Consider the following 17,339-nt stretch of genomic DNA (forward strand, 5'->3'; position numbering starts at 1 on the left):
ACGTTCAACTCTGCTACTAGTACGATACCCTACTGGCGTGGATACTCAAGGGGTGCAGAACGCACCGAGAGGTGAACCGTCGAGAGGGTGTGCCGTCTTATTCAAAGATATTACACACACATCTTTGGTCTTATTACATTCCCTAACCTGGCTGAGGTCCGATAAACTTGTCCGTTAAGTGTGGGTCTTAGGTTCTGGCTGGCGAACACGTCCCTAAACACCGTACCACGTTGGAGATAGGATACCTGTTTAATTCTATCAGTTTCATCCCGTAATTTTACCACCTTATTGTTGCTTGTATCTGATTCCGCGGAAAAACCTCGCAAAATAGACTGTTTCTCTTCAAACTTTTTCATCGAATTTTTCACTGTACGGATTTTGTAAAGTGCCTTTTGTGTTTCCTTCCACGAGTCGACAATTAAAATTTGTATACGCTGATTTCGGCTTTCACTGGTTGTTGCTAACACCCCAGACAACACGGAACCTTGTCTCCGGCTCGTAGCTACCAGAGTAGATTTGCTATTTTCCCTTTAACCCTACGTTACTCGCGTGGTCTACGATTGTAGACCAGACCTATTCGAACGATGTTTTCCAGTAAACTATATATATGTTTTTTCGATTTCCTCACAAAGAAAATTATTTGTTTATCACAAAACTCTACTTATATGAATAACAAGTGGTCAACTAGTAGATTTCATCATAGATATATTTCGAAATATATAAATGTAATGTTAAATATCAAAATAAAAATGGTCTACACTTGTAGCCTTGTTTATATAACCCCCTAGTTATCCAATGATTCGGAATCGCTAGACTAATAAGGTGCTGCCCTGGTGCGGAACAAAGGGGAAACAACATTTATGAATGAACGAATTCCGTTAGGTGCCGACAATGTTGCCAAGAACTACTAATATTTCCGTTGTTCTCATTAAAACTGATGAGATACAAAAACTAAAATGAAGTACTGCCATTATTTCTTATTTATATAACAAGGGTTATGCGGTAAATTTCTAAAGATTGTTTATTGAAAATATTAGGAATGCATATAAAAAATTCAAAAAAAAAACGTCCTCAGTATGGACAAAGAGGTTATTCTTTGGTATGGACCTACAGATTAAAAATTATGATACTCGACAGTTTCATCATAAACATTCGAAAGAATAATTATTGCTTTAAGATGATTTGTTTCGAATGTTGATTGTAGCTGCAATTAACTTGGTCCATTCTTAAGTTCCAATTTCTATTTTTCGTTCTAGTTCCGGTTCATAAATCGCAGCAAACAGTTGTTTCGTCTGGATGAAATAACATGAATTAAATTTAGGATCAATCCACTTATTACTGCGTTGAAACATTTTGCCGTTGATTGAATTAAATACTTTAATCAACGATTTTGGAGGATCTTCAATAATAGAAAATATGAACCAAGACTATATAAACATCCAACTATGCTTTGATGTTTCTGGCAAAATGCTCTTCATGACTATACCTACTTCTATAAAAAAAAGGTTGAAATACTTTACACATTTACATTTATTAACGAGACGAGTATACACTATGAATGGTCGAATAATCGATGTATTCTATTTGTCTCTTGGAGTAGATTTTCCCTTACCTACTTCTTCCCCATTTTGATAAATTTCCTCAGATGACCCCAGGTAAATTAAAGTAAAGAATTCGAAAAAATGATTTATTTACTCAAAATAATGGTTATTTTTTCATTTTTTTTCGTCACAGGTTTTACAGAGGCCGAAGTACTGCCACAATATTTGTAAAGCAATATTCGTATCAGTAGCTTCAAAATAAATTCACGATGTGATTTACATTGATTGAACCAATTCGGAAAGGATTTTTGTATTCTTTTACTGATTGATCGGAAGATTTTGGTTGAAACTCCTTTGCAAATTTTATGATTTTTATGAAATTTAACAAATAGCTTCATTACCTTGCCAATTATTTCATTAAATACCTCAGATGGTTTGTACAATGATGCTGGAGCTTGTAAATTATAAGTTTTGAAAAATATAAAACTATCAGAATTCAATGCAATTTCTCCCGAATCAACCAGCGTGGAACAATCATGGCATTTGAATTTTTCCAAGCATTTTTTTGCCAGATAGCCACTAAAATACTTAACAGCATTTGCTTCAAGTGATGCCTCTTCTGGGTTGTTGGAAGATCCAGATTCTACAGAAGACGCATCGGAATCAGATGGTATACCATCTTCTTCATCACAGTCATCAAGGGGAAAAGTAGGCAATTCATTGGCAATATCAGAAGACGATGCTTCCTCATAATTGCTACTTTTTGGTGGCTTCATTATATTCATCACACAGTTGGCTTTGAAAGCGGCTAGGAAGGTTCTAACTGTGGGATTTCTTGAATACCCACCTCTCTGCCGATAAATCGAGAATTGATTTTCTAGCACATCCTGATTCAACCTACTTGTGAGAAGGAATGAATAGCCTTTTTCTAACTGATCATTGAACAGCATTTTCACTGCTGTGATAGTTAATTGTATTCCATCGAAGCAAGGTGGTCTACTCAAGGATCCATTTTTTTTTATTTTCTTTAAATTAGTCATTAAATGGAATGCATCATCTAGCGCCTCGAATGCTTCTATACTGTGGGGAGACAGCGCACAGTTCCATTTTTTTTTTGACCTTAACCTCTGACTGTTAAGTGCATCAAAACATCTGTCCATCATTTTAATGAAATTGGCTGTATTAAGAGCTGTTTCCGATTGAAGCTGCTTAGTTTCAACACAAGTTTTCATAGGTCTATAAACAAGGCTTGTAGACAACGCGAGTGAATACGATGGAAAAGAGGGCGCGACTGACGTAGGGTTAAAGAATAGCTGGCGCTCGAGATAACCGAGAAAAGGGTGTTACAAACTCTGATGTATAGATCGCAAATTAAAAACTAAATTTAATGAATTATTTTCATAATCAATTATCGAAATATTACCCAGCAAATTTAATTAATAAGTTTCCTTAAATTTGAAAAAATCCGATATAGATCGTATACCCCTAGCGCTAAAGCATTCTAAGGAACGTTTTCTTGCCCAGACTAGCTCCATCTCTCTCTTTGCCTATGTTAGCGCATCCGTGGCTATTGCGGGCGCGTCCATGTGTTTAATTCAGGTTATACTAATTTGGACTTCCTACACGTCGACGAAGAGTGAAAATAAGTGGGACACATTGCTGATCCTGATTGGTCAAGATATTTCCCATCCGGGGAAGAATTAGTGTATGCTGAATTGATAGCCCCTGTATTCGTTGTCGGTAGTCGCTACGGTGTATAAATATACTCTAAGGCCATCTAGCAAGAAACGAGGTCCATCTCGAATCATTTTCTACTCAGCCTGAAGATGGCAGCATGCATCCATTAGCTGAAGACTCAGGTTGCAGGAACCGCATATTACGGTCATCAAGCAGAATCAAGAGGGAGCTTAGGAAGTTGAGATAATGATTTCGCACAAAAGTTTTAGTGATTTCTATTTATCTTCTTTAGAACTCTATCCATTCTGTATGGCCTATGCTTGATGAATACTCAATGATGCTACGCAATTTCTTTACGCTTTCATTTGTTTTACTTAATACTGCCATGTGGAGTAGATCATAAAAAAGCAATTAACGTTAAAAATAAATTCTAACGAACTCGGTTTTTTCAATTGGCCCAGCTACCCAATAATCGGCGTTTGACTTAATTAATTTTGATCATTTAGAAGGAACCAAATATTTTACGAGTTAATTGAGGATCTGGTAGAAAGGTAGATTGAGACAATATCCATAAAAATATTTATTTTTATTAATTTCATGCGCGTAATTACATTATCATAATATTTACAGATTTTCAGAAAAATTGAGCAATAACAATAACTTCATTGTACATATTTCATCTAGGGGTTGATGCTCCCGAATCACTCGGACTGGAAGACACTTCTCTCTCTTTTTTTTTGGATTTCTTTTTGCTTTTAGAACTATGTTTACTCTTGGAATGCTTCCTGAAAAAAAAAGATTTATTGATACATCAACAACACTCCTAATGAACAAGAAGTTATTCTGTTCGATTATATAAAATGAAAAATATTCATCATGAAATTAGGATATTTAACGCCACATATCCTCATAGAATGCGATGCAATGTACTTATTGTGAAAACAAAAGGAGCTAAAAGAAAAAGTTAAATACAAAACTTGTCTGTAATCGATTGAACTTTTATTTTTTATAACCCACCTCAATACAGGGTGCTCAGTTTTTTCCTGTTGGTATAGACTTACTTATTTCAAATGTAACACCCAGTATATTATTGCATTTTTTAATTCCTTGTCAATGGGACCTGGTATTACAACCAAGGTTCCATATAGCACCGATTCTGAGATATTCGACTTTTTCCTGAAATTCTGACAGCTGTAGGTGCTCACTAAAATATCTGATACCAGTTTTCTAATGAATGTATCAAAACTAAATTTTGCCCAGCTTTTACCATCATATTAGATAATAGGTTACATTTCTATTTTTAGGAACCTGATATACATGGTCTTCAAAAATTTAAGTTAAAAATTCAAATAGAAATTCAATCAAAACTTAATTCTTTCAAATGGCAACCTACTTTACAGAAAAAGTTTGAATACATTTTTTGCTCATTTTAACCTGCTTCTACATGATGAACAAGAAAAAAATATAGTCTGCCATTTGAAAAAAAGTTTTGATTGAATTTCTATTTGAATTTTCAACTTTAATTTTCGAAGACCCTGTATATCGGATTGCTAAAAATAGAATAATGAGGATAAATTCAGATGCATACCACCCGACGATATAAATATCGACAAGTGTTACGATCCGAATTGAGCTAGCCAATTAGCTAAAAATAGAGATGTATGATCCAATATGTTGGCAAGAGCTGGGCAAAATTAAGTTCTGATACATTCATTATAAAACTAGTATCAGCTATTTTAGTGACACCCTGTATTAAGGTCGGTTATGAAAAATAGATGTCCAATCGATTACAGACAAGTTTTGTATTCAATTTTTTCTTCTAGGTCCTTTAGTTTCCACAATAAGGTATAGGGACACTTCAATTCGGACACCCTGTACAAGCTACCTTGTTTTCCAAATATCTTCCTGATGTTTTTAATCAAATCATAGCATTGCTCATGCAATGAGGCATTAGGTCATGTTACACTTATTCCATCCCTGAATACAGGGTAGTTTTGGAGGGAAAGTGTGGGTTATTACGTTACTTTTTAAAATTTTAAATTACCTGAATGTCAACTCAGACTCTCAATTCAAATAATTCAAAATTAAAAAATATGTCGTAACAATCCTTACTCTCCAATATCCAATATCTTATATCCACTCATAAAATTTGAACTCTCGAAAAACGGATGGAAGATATTGGAAAAATAAGGTTTTAACGCACTCCTTGATAGGGTGGTAACTGCATAATTATTCAGGGGGAGGAAAATACATATAGAAGTACCTTTATTTTTGGATGTTCTATCAGATTTTAATGTTTATAATAAGGAATACTCCTTCTGACGAAAATGATGTCTTTTTTATGAAATATCTTTGAAACGTCACATTTTGAAATATCCATTTCAACCGTTTCCCAAAAAAAATAATTTTAAGTTCTTAAAAATGAAAAATAAAAATGGGTATTTAAAATTTAAAGCGTTTCGTTTCTATTGCACAAGTTGGCAACATGCGTTGATAATAAAGGACAAAAAATACACTATCTTGATGAGATAGACAAAGATGGCTGTCTATGAAGTCTATGACGAACAAGGAAGGTCGTAAACATTTCATGGGATTTTTATGACCGGTTGCTGTTGAGGTTCGACAGTGAGTACGCGCCTTATGATGGCTGTAAATCAACAGCTGCTATTTTATAAACAAGCCATTGTTCTTTTTATTTTCTAGGGCCTGTTCCGATATTGCTGTTAGTACTGGCCCGCAATCGAATAACAATAGAACTCGAACGACTGGGCCAATAGGCATCGTTTCTGAAATACTGACAGTACTGTTCAGGAATATCGGAACAGACGGCTAGTAGGCGCTGTTGACAAATCGTAACTAGAAACGAAGCCATTTAAATTTTGAAAACCTCATATTTGAAGAATGATTTTGAATAGTTTCCGCGGTGCATTTAAACAATTCATGAATGAAACTCATAATTATTCAGTTTAAACTTGCATATGCTGTGATAACCCAAATTGAGGAGAATTCCCCATTCTGAACAACCTTGTGTAAAAGAAAATAGCCATTTTGTGCGTTAATTTTTAGTTTGTTATAAATTTTGATCTCCCTGGCAAATGTGTATACAAACACACAAATATCGTATGAGTAGTTTTCGAGACATAGGTTGTCGAAGATGGAAACTGAAGCTTTCTGTTCAGAATTTTTAATAACTTCGGGAATTGACACATTGTTTGAGTATTGTGTGAATAAGACTCCTCAATACAAGGGCATTTAGTCAATTATAGAAATAATGAAAAATTCTGAGCACTTTTCATCTTCGACACATATCTCAAAAACTAGTCATCGAATTTTGTCCCCGTAGACACTTTGGTCGATTAGGTTGAAATCTATAACATAACAAAAATTGAGGAAATTCAACCAGGCACTGTCTTCTATTTAAATTGTGCATGGTATTTCTCACAGTCAATCAAATAAATCGCTTATTCCAAAAATTGTCAATATATTTGTAGTCCGTTGACATTGACATGTCAGATTGCTATGGAGAATCAAATTTAAGTTGATAGCCCATAAGATTTTGTGTTACAGAATTCAAGTTGGTATTGAAAATAAACATTGACCTATTATATGTGAATCTATGCGTTGACCAAAGTAAATTGAATTTTGTACTGCCGTTTATATTCTTAATTTAATCGAACATAATTGTATAAACTTTAAATGCTGATTAATTTACTTTGAATATTTTTTTTTCAAATACTTTTCTAGGTTATATTTATATATTCTAGTTCTGTGATTGAAACACCAGCTGCGTCTGGACTGTCAAGGCCTACTGGGATGTCAATAATTCTTGAACGGACTATATATTTGCTCACAGTGATGAGATTTACCTTTTGTGACTCTTTTTCTTCTTATATGATTTTCTATGTTTTGTGTCATCGGTATCGTCTGACATTTCACCTTCCTCTTTATCACTAACTCCGCTGTCAATGTTCCTTTCCACTTTTGGAGTTCTGCTCTTTCTATACTTTTCCCTGTCTTTTCTACTGGGGGTTTTCTCACTTTCCTTCGACCTTTTGGATCTGTGATGATCTGCTTCTTTATTTCTTGACCTACTCCTGAAATAAAAAGAATTTCAGCGATTAATAAAGGTAAAATATGTAGTTTTCGACATCCAAGAAACCTCTGTATCAAAGATTGTAGAGTAGAAAGATGGAAATCGAGGCGACTAAAGCGATTTGAGCGCCATCTTTGTGTCAAGCGTGTTTTTAAGACGCTAGGACTGGTTAAAATATTAATTTAAGTGCCATTTGCAGAAACAAATGAAATTTTGTAAGATTTCAGATGTCCATTTTGATCAAAGAGATTTTGAATGTTTTGATTCTCATACCGCTTTTTGTTTATCTAGCTCGTTCTAGTTGCTGATTATTGAAGTTTTTTGTCTTATTTCTTGATGAAAACACCAAAATACTGTTCGAAAGTTATTGAATGTTGAAGAACTGTGGATCAAATAATTGAATTGGTTTTCCGAGATTAAGTTTTTCACTCAACTAAGGAAAATGGAAGTATTAAAACTCGTAACCTGTGAATCGGTCAATCATTGATTCTAATTTTCAGTGCTCCGAAGTGGATAAAATTCTCAGGGCTTGAAGACAATTACTTAAGCGAACACTTCTAACTACACCATGTGCAGTGAACATTTTACTGCAGGTCAATTGAGAACTGTTCATCCATGTAAATTGTTGTACGCAGAAAGCATCCCTTGCCTGAACGGCCTTTTAAGGGGAAATTATGATATTTATAGGTCCATTCAATGATTCTCAATTGCTAGTCTTTCAATATATTCAGAAATGCAGAGGTTTTATTGATTTCCATTTGGGAACCGAGTGACCGTCAAATTGTTCTTAGTAAAGTCAAAGTTTTATGAAACCTGGTGTGAGTGTTTTGTTCATTCATTAATCAATTGTTTCATGAGGAGAACATATCATAAGGAAATCATAAAAAAAGCACAAAGAAACTATACTGACATACAGGTCTTGTATATCTCTGTAAGGTTTTTTTATAAGTGGTTTTAGGTTTTAGCGGCATGCAGACAGGAATTGAATTCTGAAAAAAGTACCACCCAGAGCAGCTAAAACCTTCATTCTCATTATATTTCAGACACAAAAACTATCATCATAATCTATAAATAATACCTACATATATGTAAGTAACTGGAATGCGTATGCGTATGCGTATTTTACAAATTCAACTAATTGCACCAGAAATAACACCTTCGACGTATAGCAGATCACCTTATAGTGTCCTAGTCAAAGCTTCATTTATTGCCTATAATTTCAAATTTTGTAAAGTTTTTATAAATCTAATATATAAAATTCTCGTGTCATAGTTTTCGTTACCATACTCCTCCGAAACGGCTTGACCGATTTTGATGAAATTTTTTGTGCTTATCCGGTATCTATGAGAATCGGCCAACATCTATTTTTCATCCCCCTAAATGTTAGGGGTAGTCCACCTCTAAATTTTTTATTTAATTTTTTGGACAAAATTTTTAATTTCTATTTTTTTATGATACAACATACAAAAATACATACAATCCTCAATTTTCACCCTTCTACGATCAACCCTTATTTTTTAATAGCCATTTTAGTAATTTAATCATTAGGAAATTATTTATATGGCAAAACAACGTTTGCCAGGTCACAATTTTTTGTGCTTATCCGGTATCTATGTGAATCGGCCAACATCTATTTTTCATCCCCCTAAATGTTAGGGGTAGTCCACCCCTAGATTTTTTTTTATTTTTTAGACAAAATTTTTAATTTCTATTTTTTTATGATACAACATGGAAATTATTTATATGGCAAAACAACGTTTGCCGGGTCAGCTAGTTGCAAATAAAAATATAGAACATCCAACAGCGTTTTTCATTGATTCCAAACAATGTTTAGATGAAAACTAACATACTGATCACGAAACAAAACCATACTTATGTTTTGTCGCTCAAGATGTTTGTTTTCTGATCGAAACAAAATCGATATTGAAATTTAATACAAGAGTAGAATTCGAATTTCGCGCCCCTCAATTAAAAAACAGAAAACTGCAATTAAAAAGTTTTCCTGTATTGATAGTATCTTTTTAGCGCCATCTCATGGTCAAGCGTGTTTTCACTGTCCAAAATGTAGTCGGTTTTCAGTACTAGAGATATGAGGGTGTTTCCTATCTTTCTACTCTACAGTGACTTTATCAAACACAGTGGCGACAATTGGAAATTTAGCAAGAATATGGCGGCTTAGAAGCACAGATTTCAATGCTATGATCTCTAATTCGGAATGCGGATTGGCTCACGTCACGTCATGTGACCAAATCCGCCATATTCTTGCTAAAACGATGAAAAACGAGACCACAATTGTCGCCACTGTGTTTGATAGAGTCACTGTATTCTACTCCATAGTTTTTGCTCTGTATGTTAATTTGGCTGATATGACTATAGGTCAATGAGTTTGACCATTTTATTGCAGCATCAAAGGGTCTGTCCATTGGCACAAAAATTCAGGACTGTGAAACGTGGTTTCCTCGGAGAAGCTTATCTCGAGCGCCAACTATTCTTTTCACTAGGAAGAATAGCAAACCTACCAGAGTAGCTGCTTATAGTTATATAAGCAACGGAAATATGTGTAGGTATGAAATATGAGCGAATCGATCAGCAAACATACATTCTGGAAATTCGATCCGATAACGAGCACTTTATAAAGGGTACAGTGAAAAATCAAAGGTTGTTCAATAAAATGCGCCAACCAGAACTGACGAAATGGATACTAAGGATGACCTCGCGAAGTGAAATGACTTGCTATACGGTATCGGGATGTAAATAATTGTATTTCCTCAGAAATGAAAGAAACACAACCAGGGCGAATCTACTCAAGACTTTTATTCACTACCCCAAGGGACTCCATGACTGATGACGAAGAAAAGGTCTATTTTGAGCGCAACTACGGGATTTCACTGACGACCAGCGGTATCTCTTATTCTATACCCCAAGGGCTTACGCACCATGACTGATAGAAAAGAAGAGATTTCCATTTCAACACTTATGACGCGGGAACGTGAACAGGGTGTTGACGGGACTTCCTCTTCACTACCCCAAGGGCTTACGCACCATGACTGATAGCGAAGGGAAAAGTCAGACTCGCGAAACAGGGTAAAATACGGCAAAAGATAACAGAAAGCGATACAGTACAGCAGTGTCAAAGAAGTAACCGGTGTAGGTCTAATAAAGAAACTGAACGATGTAGGCAGGGACCTACCTCCTTTATTTCTAGGCACTCGCGGAAAACGAAAAATAAAAATTAATTTCCAAGAGCACTAACCCTCGCACAACAAAATTTACTTTAAATTTGTGGAACGGCTCGTCGTAAACACAGGTAATCAAAGAAGAATCGCAGAGAAAAGAAAAAAGTGAGCCGTCGCGGGGGAAAATTAATTACTTTAAACAAAGATAAATGGTGTTCTACATTTACTCTGCTTATCGGAATGAATGCATTGAAGGAGAATTAAATATTTTTAAAGGCGGAAATGTGAAATGAAAGGAATACACTATGATGAATTCCAATTTTCTCAGAAAATTCGGATTCATCACAACTGCATTAAAAAAGTTAACCATCCCTCGTGGAGGGTGCATGACCAGTTCCCCAATTATGCATGGAAAGTTGCGTAAATTGTAATAAAATTTGACCAGTTCCAGCATTCTTCTAGAAAATTGTAAACACCGAATATATTGATTTTGCGCGTTACTTTTTACTCGCTAGCTAATATGTGTATAACGGCCAGTCTCATGGTCAAAAAACAGTCCTTTTGATTTTAAAGCTACTAAGAATGTCACTAAAGGAAGCTTTCAGCTAGAAGGGACTTTAACTTTCATTATGAATCTGGACGTGAGTGAGCCTTTAAATCACGCTCGCAGCGCAGCGCCCTCAAAGTTTGATCATAATGAGACAGATTGTCGCCACAAGGCTATGTAAGATAACTAACTCGGACTGGCAAAAATCTACACTTCCAGTATAATATGGAGCCATCCATGTCGTCACGTTCTCCGTGGTATACTGAAAGTGTAGATTTTTGCCAGTCCGAGGTATGAAATTTCATCAAAATATTCTCCACGTAATCCAGGGATCAACCTATACTACTTACCTCTTTCTATGCCGTCTTTTGTCTTCATCGGAACTATCAGAGGAGATATATTTCTTTTTCGGCGATTGGATGTTGGATAGATCAATAGTGAGGATGGTAGGTTTCCCACTGTCCGGAACCTGATCAGAATCATGTGATGCAGATTTCAATTTCAGAAAAGCCAGGGCTTTTCTTCTCCTTTCTAACTGTAACGCTCGATTTTCCCTAGCAGTCTTCTCTTTGTCAGGACTAAGATCGAATATATCAGCGTCTGAAACATATTTGCAATTTAAATATGGCCTTGAATGGTCTTTAGTTGGGCGATTTTTAATCGGAACTGTTTATTACGATTCAATAGAGTGGAATTATTTCTTGTTCTTCTCGGAACATAAAATTCCGATCATATCTTTCAGTTTCTTCATTACATAAAAAAAAATAACAGAAATTCAAAGAACCCAACTCTCAATAGTTGAAATTAGAAAAATTGGTTACTTTGGCTGAATGCGACCCTGCTAAAAAAGACCCACAGAATTAGTTTATTCGATTTCAACTTCAGTGTCAGGTTTCTAGGGGTGGATAGCTGATTATGACAAATTGAAACGGCTATATCTTTCTATCTAGGCCGAATCGGAAAAAATGGTAAAGGAAAAAATGCTGAAATATATTTACAAGTCGAAGACTCACCACGTATACTAATTTCGAGAGCACGCAGTGGGCGGGGAAGAAAAAGATTATTTATCCCAACCACTGCGTCTCGCCGGCCGCCAAGGGACGACGAACGTCTAATAATCAGAGCGCGTGGAGCCAGATCCAAAATTGACAAAAAAATCATCAGAAATTTGAGATCTTTGACGTTTAAGGCCCGTTTGCACCAATACCCCTTGAAACGAGTATTTAACTAAGTGTCGTTTAAAGTTAATGGACGCTTAATTTTATTCCCAGTTGCACGACTGTGGCTCAACAGAATCTTAAATAAGGGGCCCTTAAGTTTTTATATCTAGTGATATTTCTGTTTTTTATTTTGGTGCAACTTCATCCTAGTCCAATAAAGCTATTTCATTGGTTGGCCGGTTGCCGATGATCGTTTTAATTTCATTAGCCTAACTTTATTGTCCTGTCAATCAGTGTCAACCATATTATTATAATATTATCAGAGTAACAACTTTTTTTTGTTGAATTAGCATTAATATTGATAATGATAAATGATTGTCGAATAAAAGGTACCTAAGTATTTATAAGTACAACACTTTCTTTGTAAGGTCTTGTGTGAATTTGTTTCATTAATGTTGAAGAGGAACGTAAAAAAAATGCCCTTATTGTCCTTGTTAGTACGAAAACGATGAATGATTGCCAAGCAAGTGGTGGTAATCTACAAAGGGCACTCAACTTCTCAACAAAAGAAAAGAGTTTGTTGCTAACTATAGTATCATTTGTGATTCACAATTGAAAATTGAAAGACTGATGGCATAACAATAAAGGCAAAAGAAAAGGCTTGATATTCAATAATGAATTCATTCAATTATCAAAATCCATCAAAAATGGGAAGTTCTGCAGCCAGTTCAACAAATTATTCTAGGTTAGAATCCTGCCCTCAAATAATTAAGTGGTTATACAGGAGCGCTTAAATTTAAGGCTAGCTTTAGCCATTTGAATGTCACTTAGCAGTTCTTGCAACGTAATTCAAGTTAAGAGTTCATTGTAAGGGACACTTAACACTAAGTATGCTTGGTGCAAACGGGTCTAAGAAACGCGAATGTAAACAAGATCACAGAATAAACTGCAACAGTTGGAAAAAAGTGAGGTTGCCACCGATCACAGACAGGGGTGGACCGATTCGAATGATGAAACGGAGAGTGGTGTTTTTGGGCTCGCTATTTGTGAAATGTGATTATTTAAGGCAAGAAGGCCCAAAAATCTGGATCTCCAGGCCTACTAGTTATGCTCTTATTCTGTAATGATTAGTTTAGGTTAAGGTTTTGTTAGGGCTAGGCTTATAGCAGTGTTAATGAGTACGGGGTAATTCACGACTACAAAAAACAGGCAGTACGTCTGATAGGATTTTAGACAAAAAAATTAACAGACTTACTTTTAACTAAATCGATATTCCTCTCATCTTCTGTCAAATCGATCATCTCCAAAACTGGATCATCTTTATGCAATACATCATTCTTCTTAGGCGAATTGATCTTCTCTTCCTTTTCATGTTTCTGTTCGATAACTCTTTCTACAATTTTCTCGTCCTCAGGTGCTGTCTTATTTTCATCTTCATTTACTTCAGTCTTTTTAAATTTACCTTGGGAATTATCATTCACTTGAGGAATGTTCGGCTTGGATTCTTTTTCCTTGGCAATTGATGAACTTTCTATTTTGAATACTTTTTTCGATACATTACTGGTGACCAAAGTTGGCGGTTGGGGAATCACGGGAGCCAATGGTGCAGCAGCTTCCTGACTGCCAACCTCCTCTTCGTCCGTTTCTTCATCCACTGGAAGGGCGCTCTTAATTTCCTTTGGAGGGTCTTCTTTCGGTTTTTTAATGGAAAAACTAACTGGTGCTGTTGAAAACCATAAAAAATGTTATTTTCAGTTCTTTCTCACAAACGGCTTTATCGAATGAAATGAATTTCGGAATATATTTTTTCATTTATTTGATGAATCTTTTTCAAACACGAGATATCATCCACGTCTTTCTGTTTTCTCATTATGACTATTACGTACCATAAAAATACCAAAAATTAAAAGAATCCAACTCTTGAAACTGAGTTAGACGCTATCTAATGAATATTCGAACGTTTTGTAACATAAAAGTATTCTTCATATTTTTTCGTAAAATGTGCCGTTTTCGAGCAATTTGATGTTCAAAAATTAACAAGTATCTGTGAAATTTGAAAAATTGTGGAGTTGTGGACCAGCTGTCCGATTGGACGTTGACTACGTTGACTGACTATCATAATTTTGATTTACATATCAAAAAACGAAAGTTTATAAAGTTTCAGCCTAAAGAAATTGATTTTATTATGTCGGTGATCACGATTTGTTTGACCGCGCACCTTAGGCACATGTTCTAACATTCATTTGACTGACCGCAGCATTTTGTTGTCTATTATGATTGTAACGCCACCAACACACGTATTGCTGTATGATTTTTAATCATTAAACAAACTTACCAATCACTTTCTTCTCTTTCATCTTTCCAGGATTGATAGTCGACACTTCTTTACTTTCTGCCTTGTCATCGTCCTGACCTGCCGCTTCTTTCATTTTCCTACGTTCTTCTTCCACTTTACGCCGATAATACGGATGGAACTCATGATCTTCCTTCAGGAACACGAATCTGGGGTCTTCTCTGGACTTGACAATCTTCTCGAAATCTTCGCCGTTTTTCACAACATAACACGCCATCTTGTCAATAACCACTTTTGTTTCTTCATCGGGTATCTTGAAATCGTCATCGACTTTTTCCTCATTTTCGCTATTTTCTTCCTCAGAGTCCGAAGCGTAGTTCTGTATTAGAGACAGTGCAGCCTTCTTTGGAGATTCGCTCGGCTTACTATTTTTGGATACAGGTATTTCTTCTTTTGGCAATGTCTGCGGATTTGGGATAGCAGACGGTGGATTATCTTTTTTCTCACTGTATATGACAGGTTCCTTAGATATATCGGGTGTTTCCACCGAAGGGTTGAAATTTGACATCTCTTTACTCAAATTTGACACAATCTGTGCGTATGGATTTGTAGGCTGTTGTTGTTGGCTCTGCTGTAAATACTGGGCATACATCATCTGCTGGAGGAAAGCTTGCATACTAGGATTCATTGCTTGATCCGGATGTGAAAGGGCATCACCTGAAAATACCATAAATCCTTATAGAAATAAAAAAATCTTAGTTATATTATGCTCAAAAATCCTTCAACAAAATGATTGGACACCTTTGATATCTCCACCCCCATACAAAATCAGAAATAATGAGAGAGGGAGATAATGGAAAATCTTTTATAGAACAAAATTTTTCATTATTTTCATGCCTCATTGCAACTTCTACTGTTTTTTTTTCGGTAGTACGAAGAAAAAAAGGTGTCACTCAACCCCCTCTTTTCATGAAAGTTTTAAGGGGTTGCTATCATCTCAGGGTTGATATATAAAATGCCCCCAACGAACCAAAGATTATCTTTTTGCATTTTTTCTGGTTTTGCATGGGGACCTGATATTGAGGGAGGTACCTTTTCAAATTGACACACTGTAGGTAGTGTTTTCAAAGGGGATTTTTCTATAGAATAACATCAGCTGAGGTTGGTGAAGGAATTTGGCCCCTAAAAAGTCTTCTCCTTGTATCTGAGAATCCTGTCTTACAAAAATGACTCGGTGTCCGAGTTAAAGTGTCCCTATACCTTGTTGTGGAAACTATGGATCTAGAAGAAAAAGTTCAACACAAAACTTGTCTGTAATCGATTGAACTTTTATTTTTTATAACCCACCTTAATACAGGGTGCTCCGTTTTTTTTTCTGTTGGTATCAACTTTCTTATTTTAAATGGAACACCCTGTATATTATCGCATTTTTGAATTCCTTGTCAAATTTCAAGGTAACTTTGGTAGGACAACCATGGTCCTATATAGCACCGATTCTGAGATATTCGACTTTTCTTAAAACTTTGACAGCTGTAGGTGCTCACTAAAATAGCTGACACTAGTTTCCTAATGAATGTATAAAAACCAAATTTTGCCCAGCTCTTGCCAACATATTGGATCATACGTTACATCTTTATTTTTTGCAATCTGATATACAGGGTCTTCAAAAATTTAAGTTAAAAATTCAAATAGAAGTTCAATCGAAACTTCAAATGGCAATCTATATTTTTTTCTTGTTCATCATGTAGAGCAGGTTAAAATGAGCAAAAAAATGTATTTAAACTTTTTCTGTAAAGTGAAGAGTTTTAGAAACATGGACGAAAAAGTGCATTTTCCCGTAAGAACCAACGGTAATTAATTGATTAAGCTGATAGAATATGGTACCTGTGGATAATAGCACTTATCTAATTGTGTATTTTTGAGTTTTCTTTTGTGTTGTCAGACAACTACTTGATTGTTTTGAGGAAAATGTCTGTTAATTGAGTCTCCCTTTAAAATTGAAATAATTTAATTTTATTGGGAGTACTGATTATGGGCAAAAGATACTTTTTGACGTTAGTTAGTCCATCTAATTAATTAAATTTATCAAAAAAATCAAAGCCAACTGTATAGCAGCAACACTAATTAATAATTATCGTTGGTTTTTACGGGAAAATGCACTTTTTGTCCATATTTCTGAAGGAAAAAGTTAAAATACATTTTTTGTTCATTTTAACCTGCTCTACATGATGAACAAGAAAAAAATGTAGGTTGCCATTTGAAAAAATTAAGTTTCTATTGAACTCCTATTTGAATTTTCAACTTATCAGCTTGCTAAAAATAGAGATGTAACGTATGATCCAATATGTTGACAAGAACTGGGCAAAATTTAGTTTTTATACATTCATTAGAAAACTAGTGTCAGCTATTTTAGTGAGCACCTACGGCTGTCAAAATTTTAGGAAAAAGTCGAATATTTCAGAATCGGTGCTATATAGGACCATGGTTGTCATACCAAAGTTACCTTGAAATTTGACAAGGAATTCAAGAATGCGATTATATACAAGGTGTTTCATTTAAAATAAGAAAGTTGATACCAACAGGGAGAAAACGGAGCACCCTGTATTAAGGTGGGTTATAAAAAATAAAAGTTCAATCGATTACAGACAAGTTTTGTATTGAACTTTTTCTTCTAGATCCTTTAGTTTTCACAATAAGGTATAGGGTGACTTTAACTCGGACACCCTGTACACAGGAGTTTTATGATATGGGAAATCACATAGAGCCACCTATTTTGGCGATGGGCCCTCTTTTACTAGGTCAAAATGTCTTCAGAACTACAAAACATTAGCTGAGTATTTAAATTGCTTGAA

General features: G+C 35.2%; 1 protein-coding gene across 2 annotated transcripts in view; it reads right to left on the bottom strand.

Moving 5' to 3' along the window:
• Positions 1–3,789: 3,789 nt before the first annotated feature.
• Positions 3,790–17,339, bottom strand: part of LOC123321167 (splicing factor, suppressor of white-apricot homolog) — a 38,716-nt gene continuing 25,166 nt past the window's right edge. For both annotated transcript variants that reach the window (XM_044908673.1, XM_044908672.1), the window contains exons 7-11: positions 14,530–15,204; positions 13,450–13,917; positions 11,385–11,634; positions 7,085–7,312; positions 3,790–4,003 (exon numbers count right to left, since the gene is read on the bottom strand). In XM_044908673.1, the coding sequence (XP_044764608.1) occupies positions 3,895–4,003; positions 7,085–7,312; positions 11,385–11,634; positions 13,450–13,917; positions 14,530–15,204 (1,730 nt within the window). In that variant the 3' untranslated portion in view covers positions 3,790–3,894. The remainder of the gene's footprint in view (positions 4,004–7,084; positions 7,313–11,384; positions 11,635–13,449; positions 13,918–14,529; positions 15,205–17,339) is intronic.

Source organism: Coccinella septempunctata, chromosome 9 (genome assembly GCF_907165205.1).
Source record: "Coccinella septempunctata chromosome 9, icCocSept1.1, whole genome shotgun sequence".
NCBI lineage: Eukaryota > Metazoa > Arthropoda > Insecta > Coleoptera > Coccinellidae > Coccinella > Coccinella septempunctata.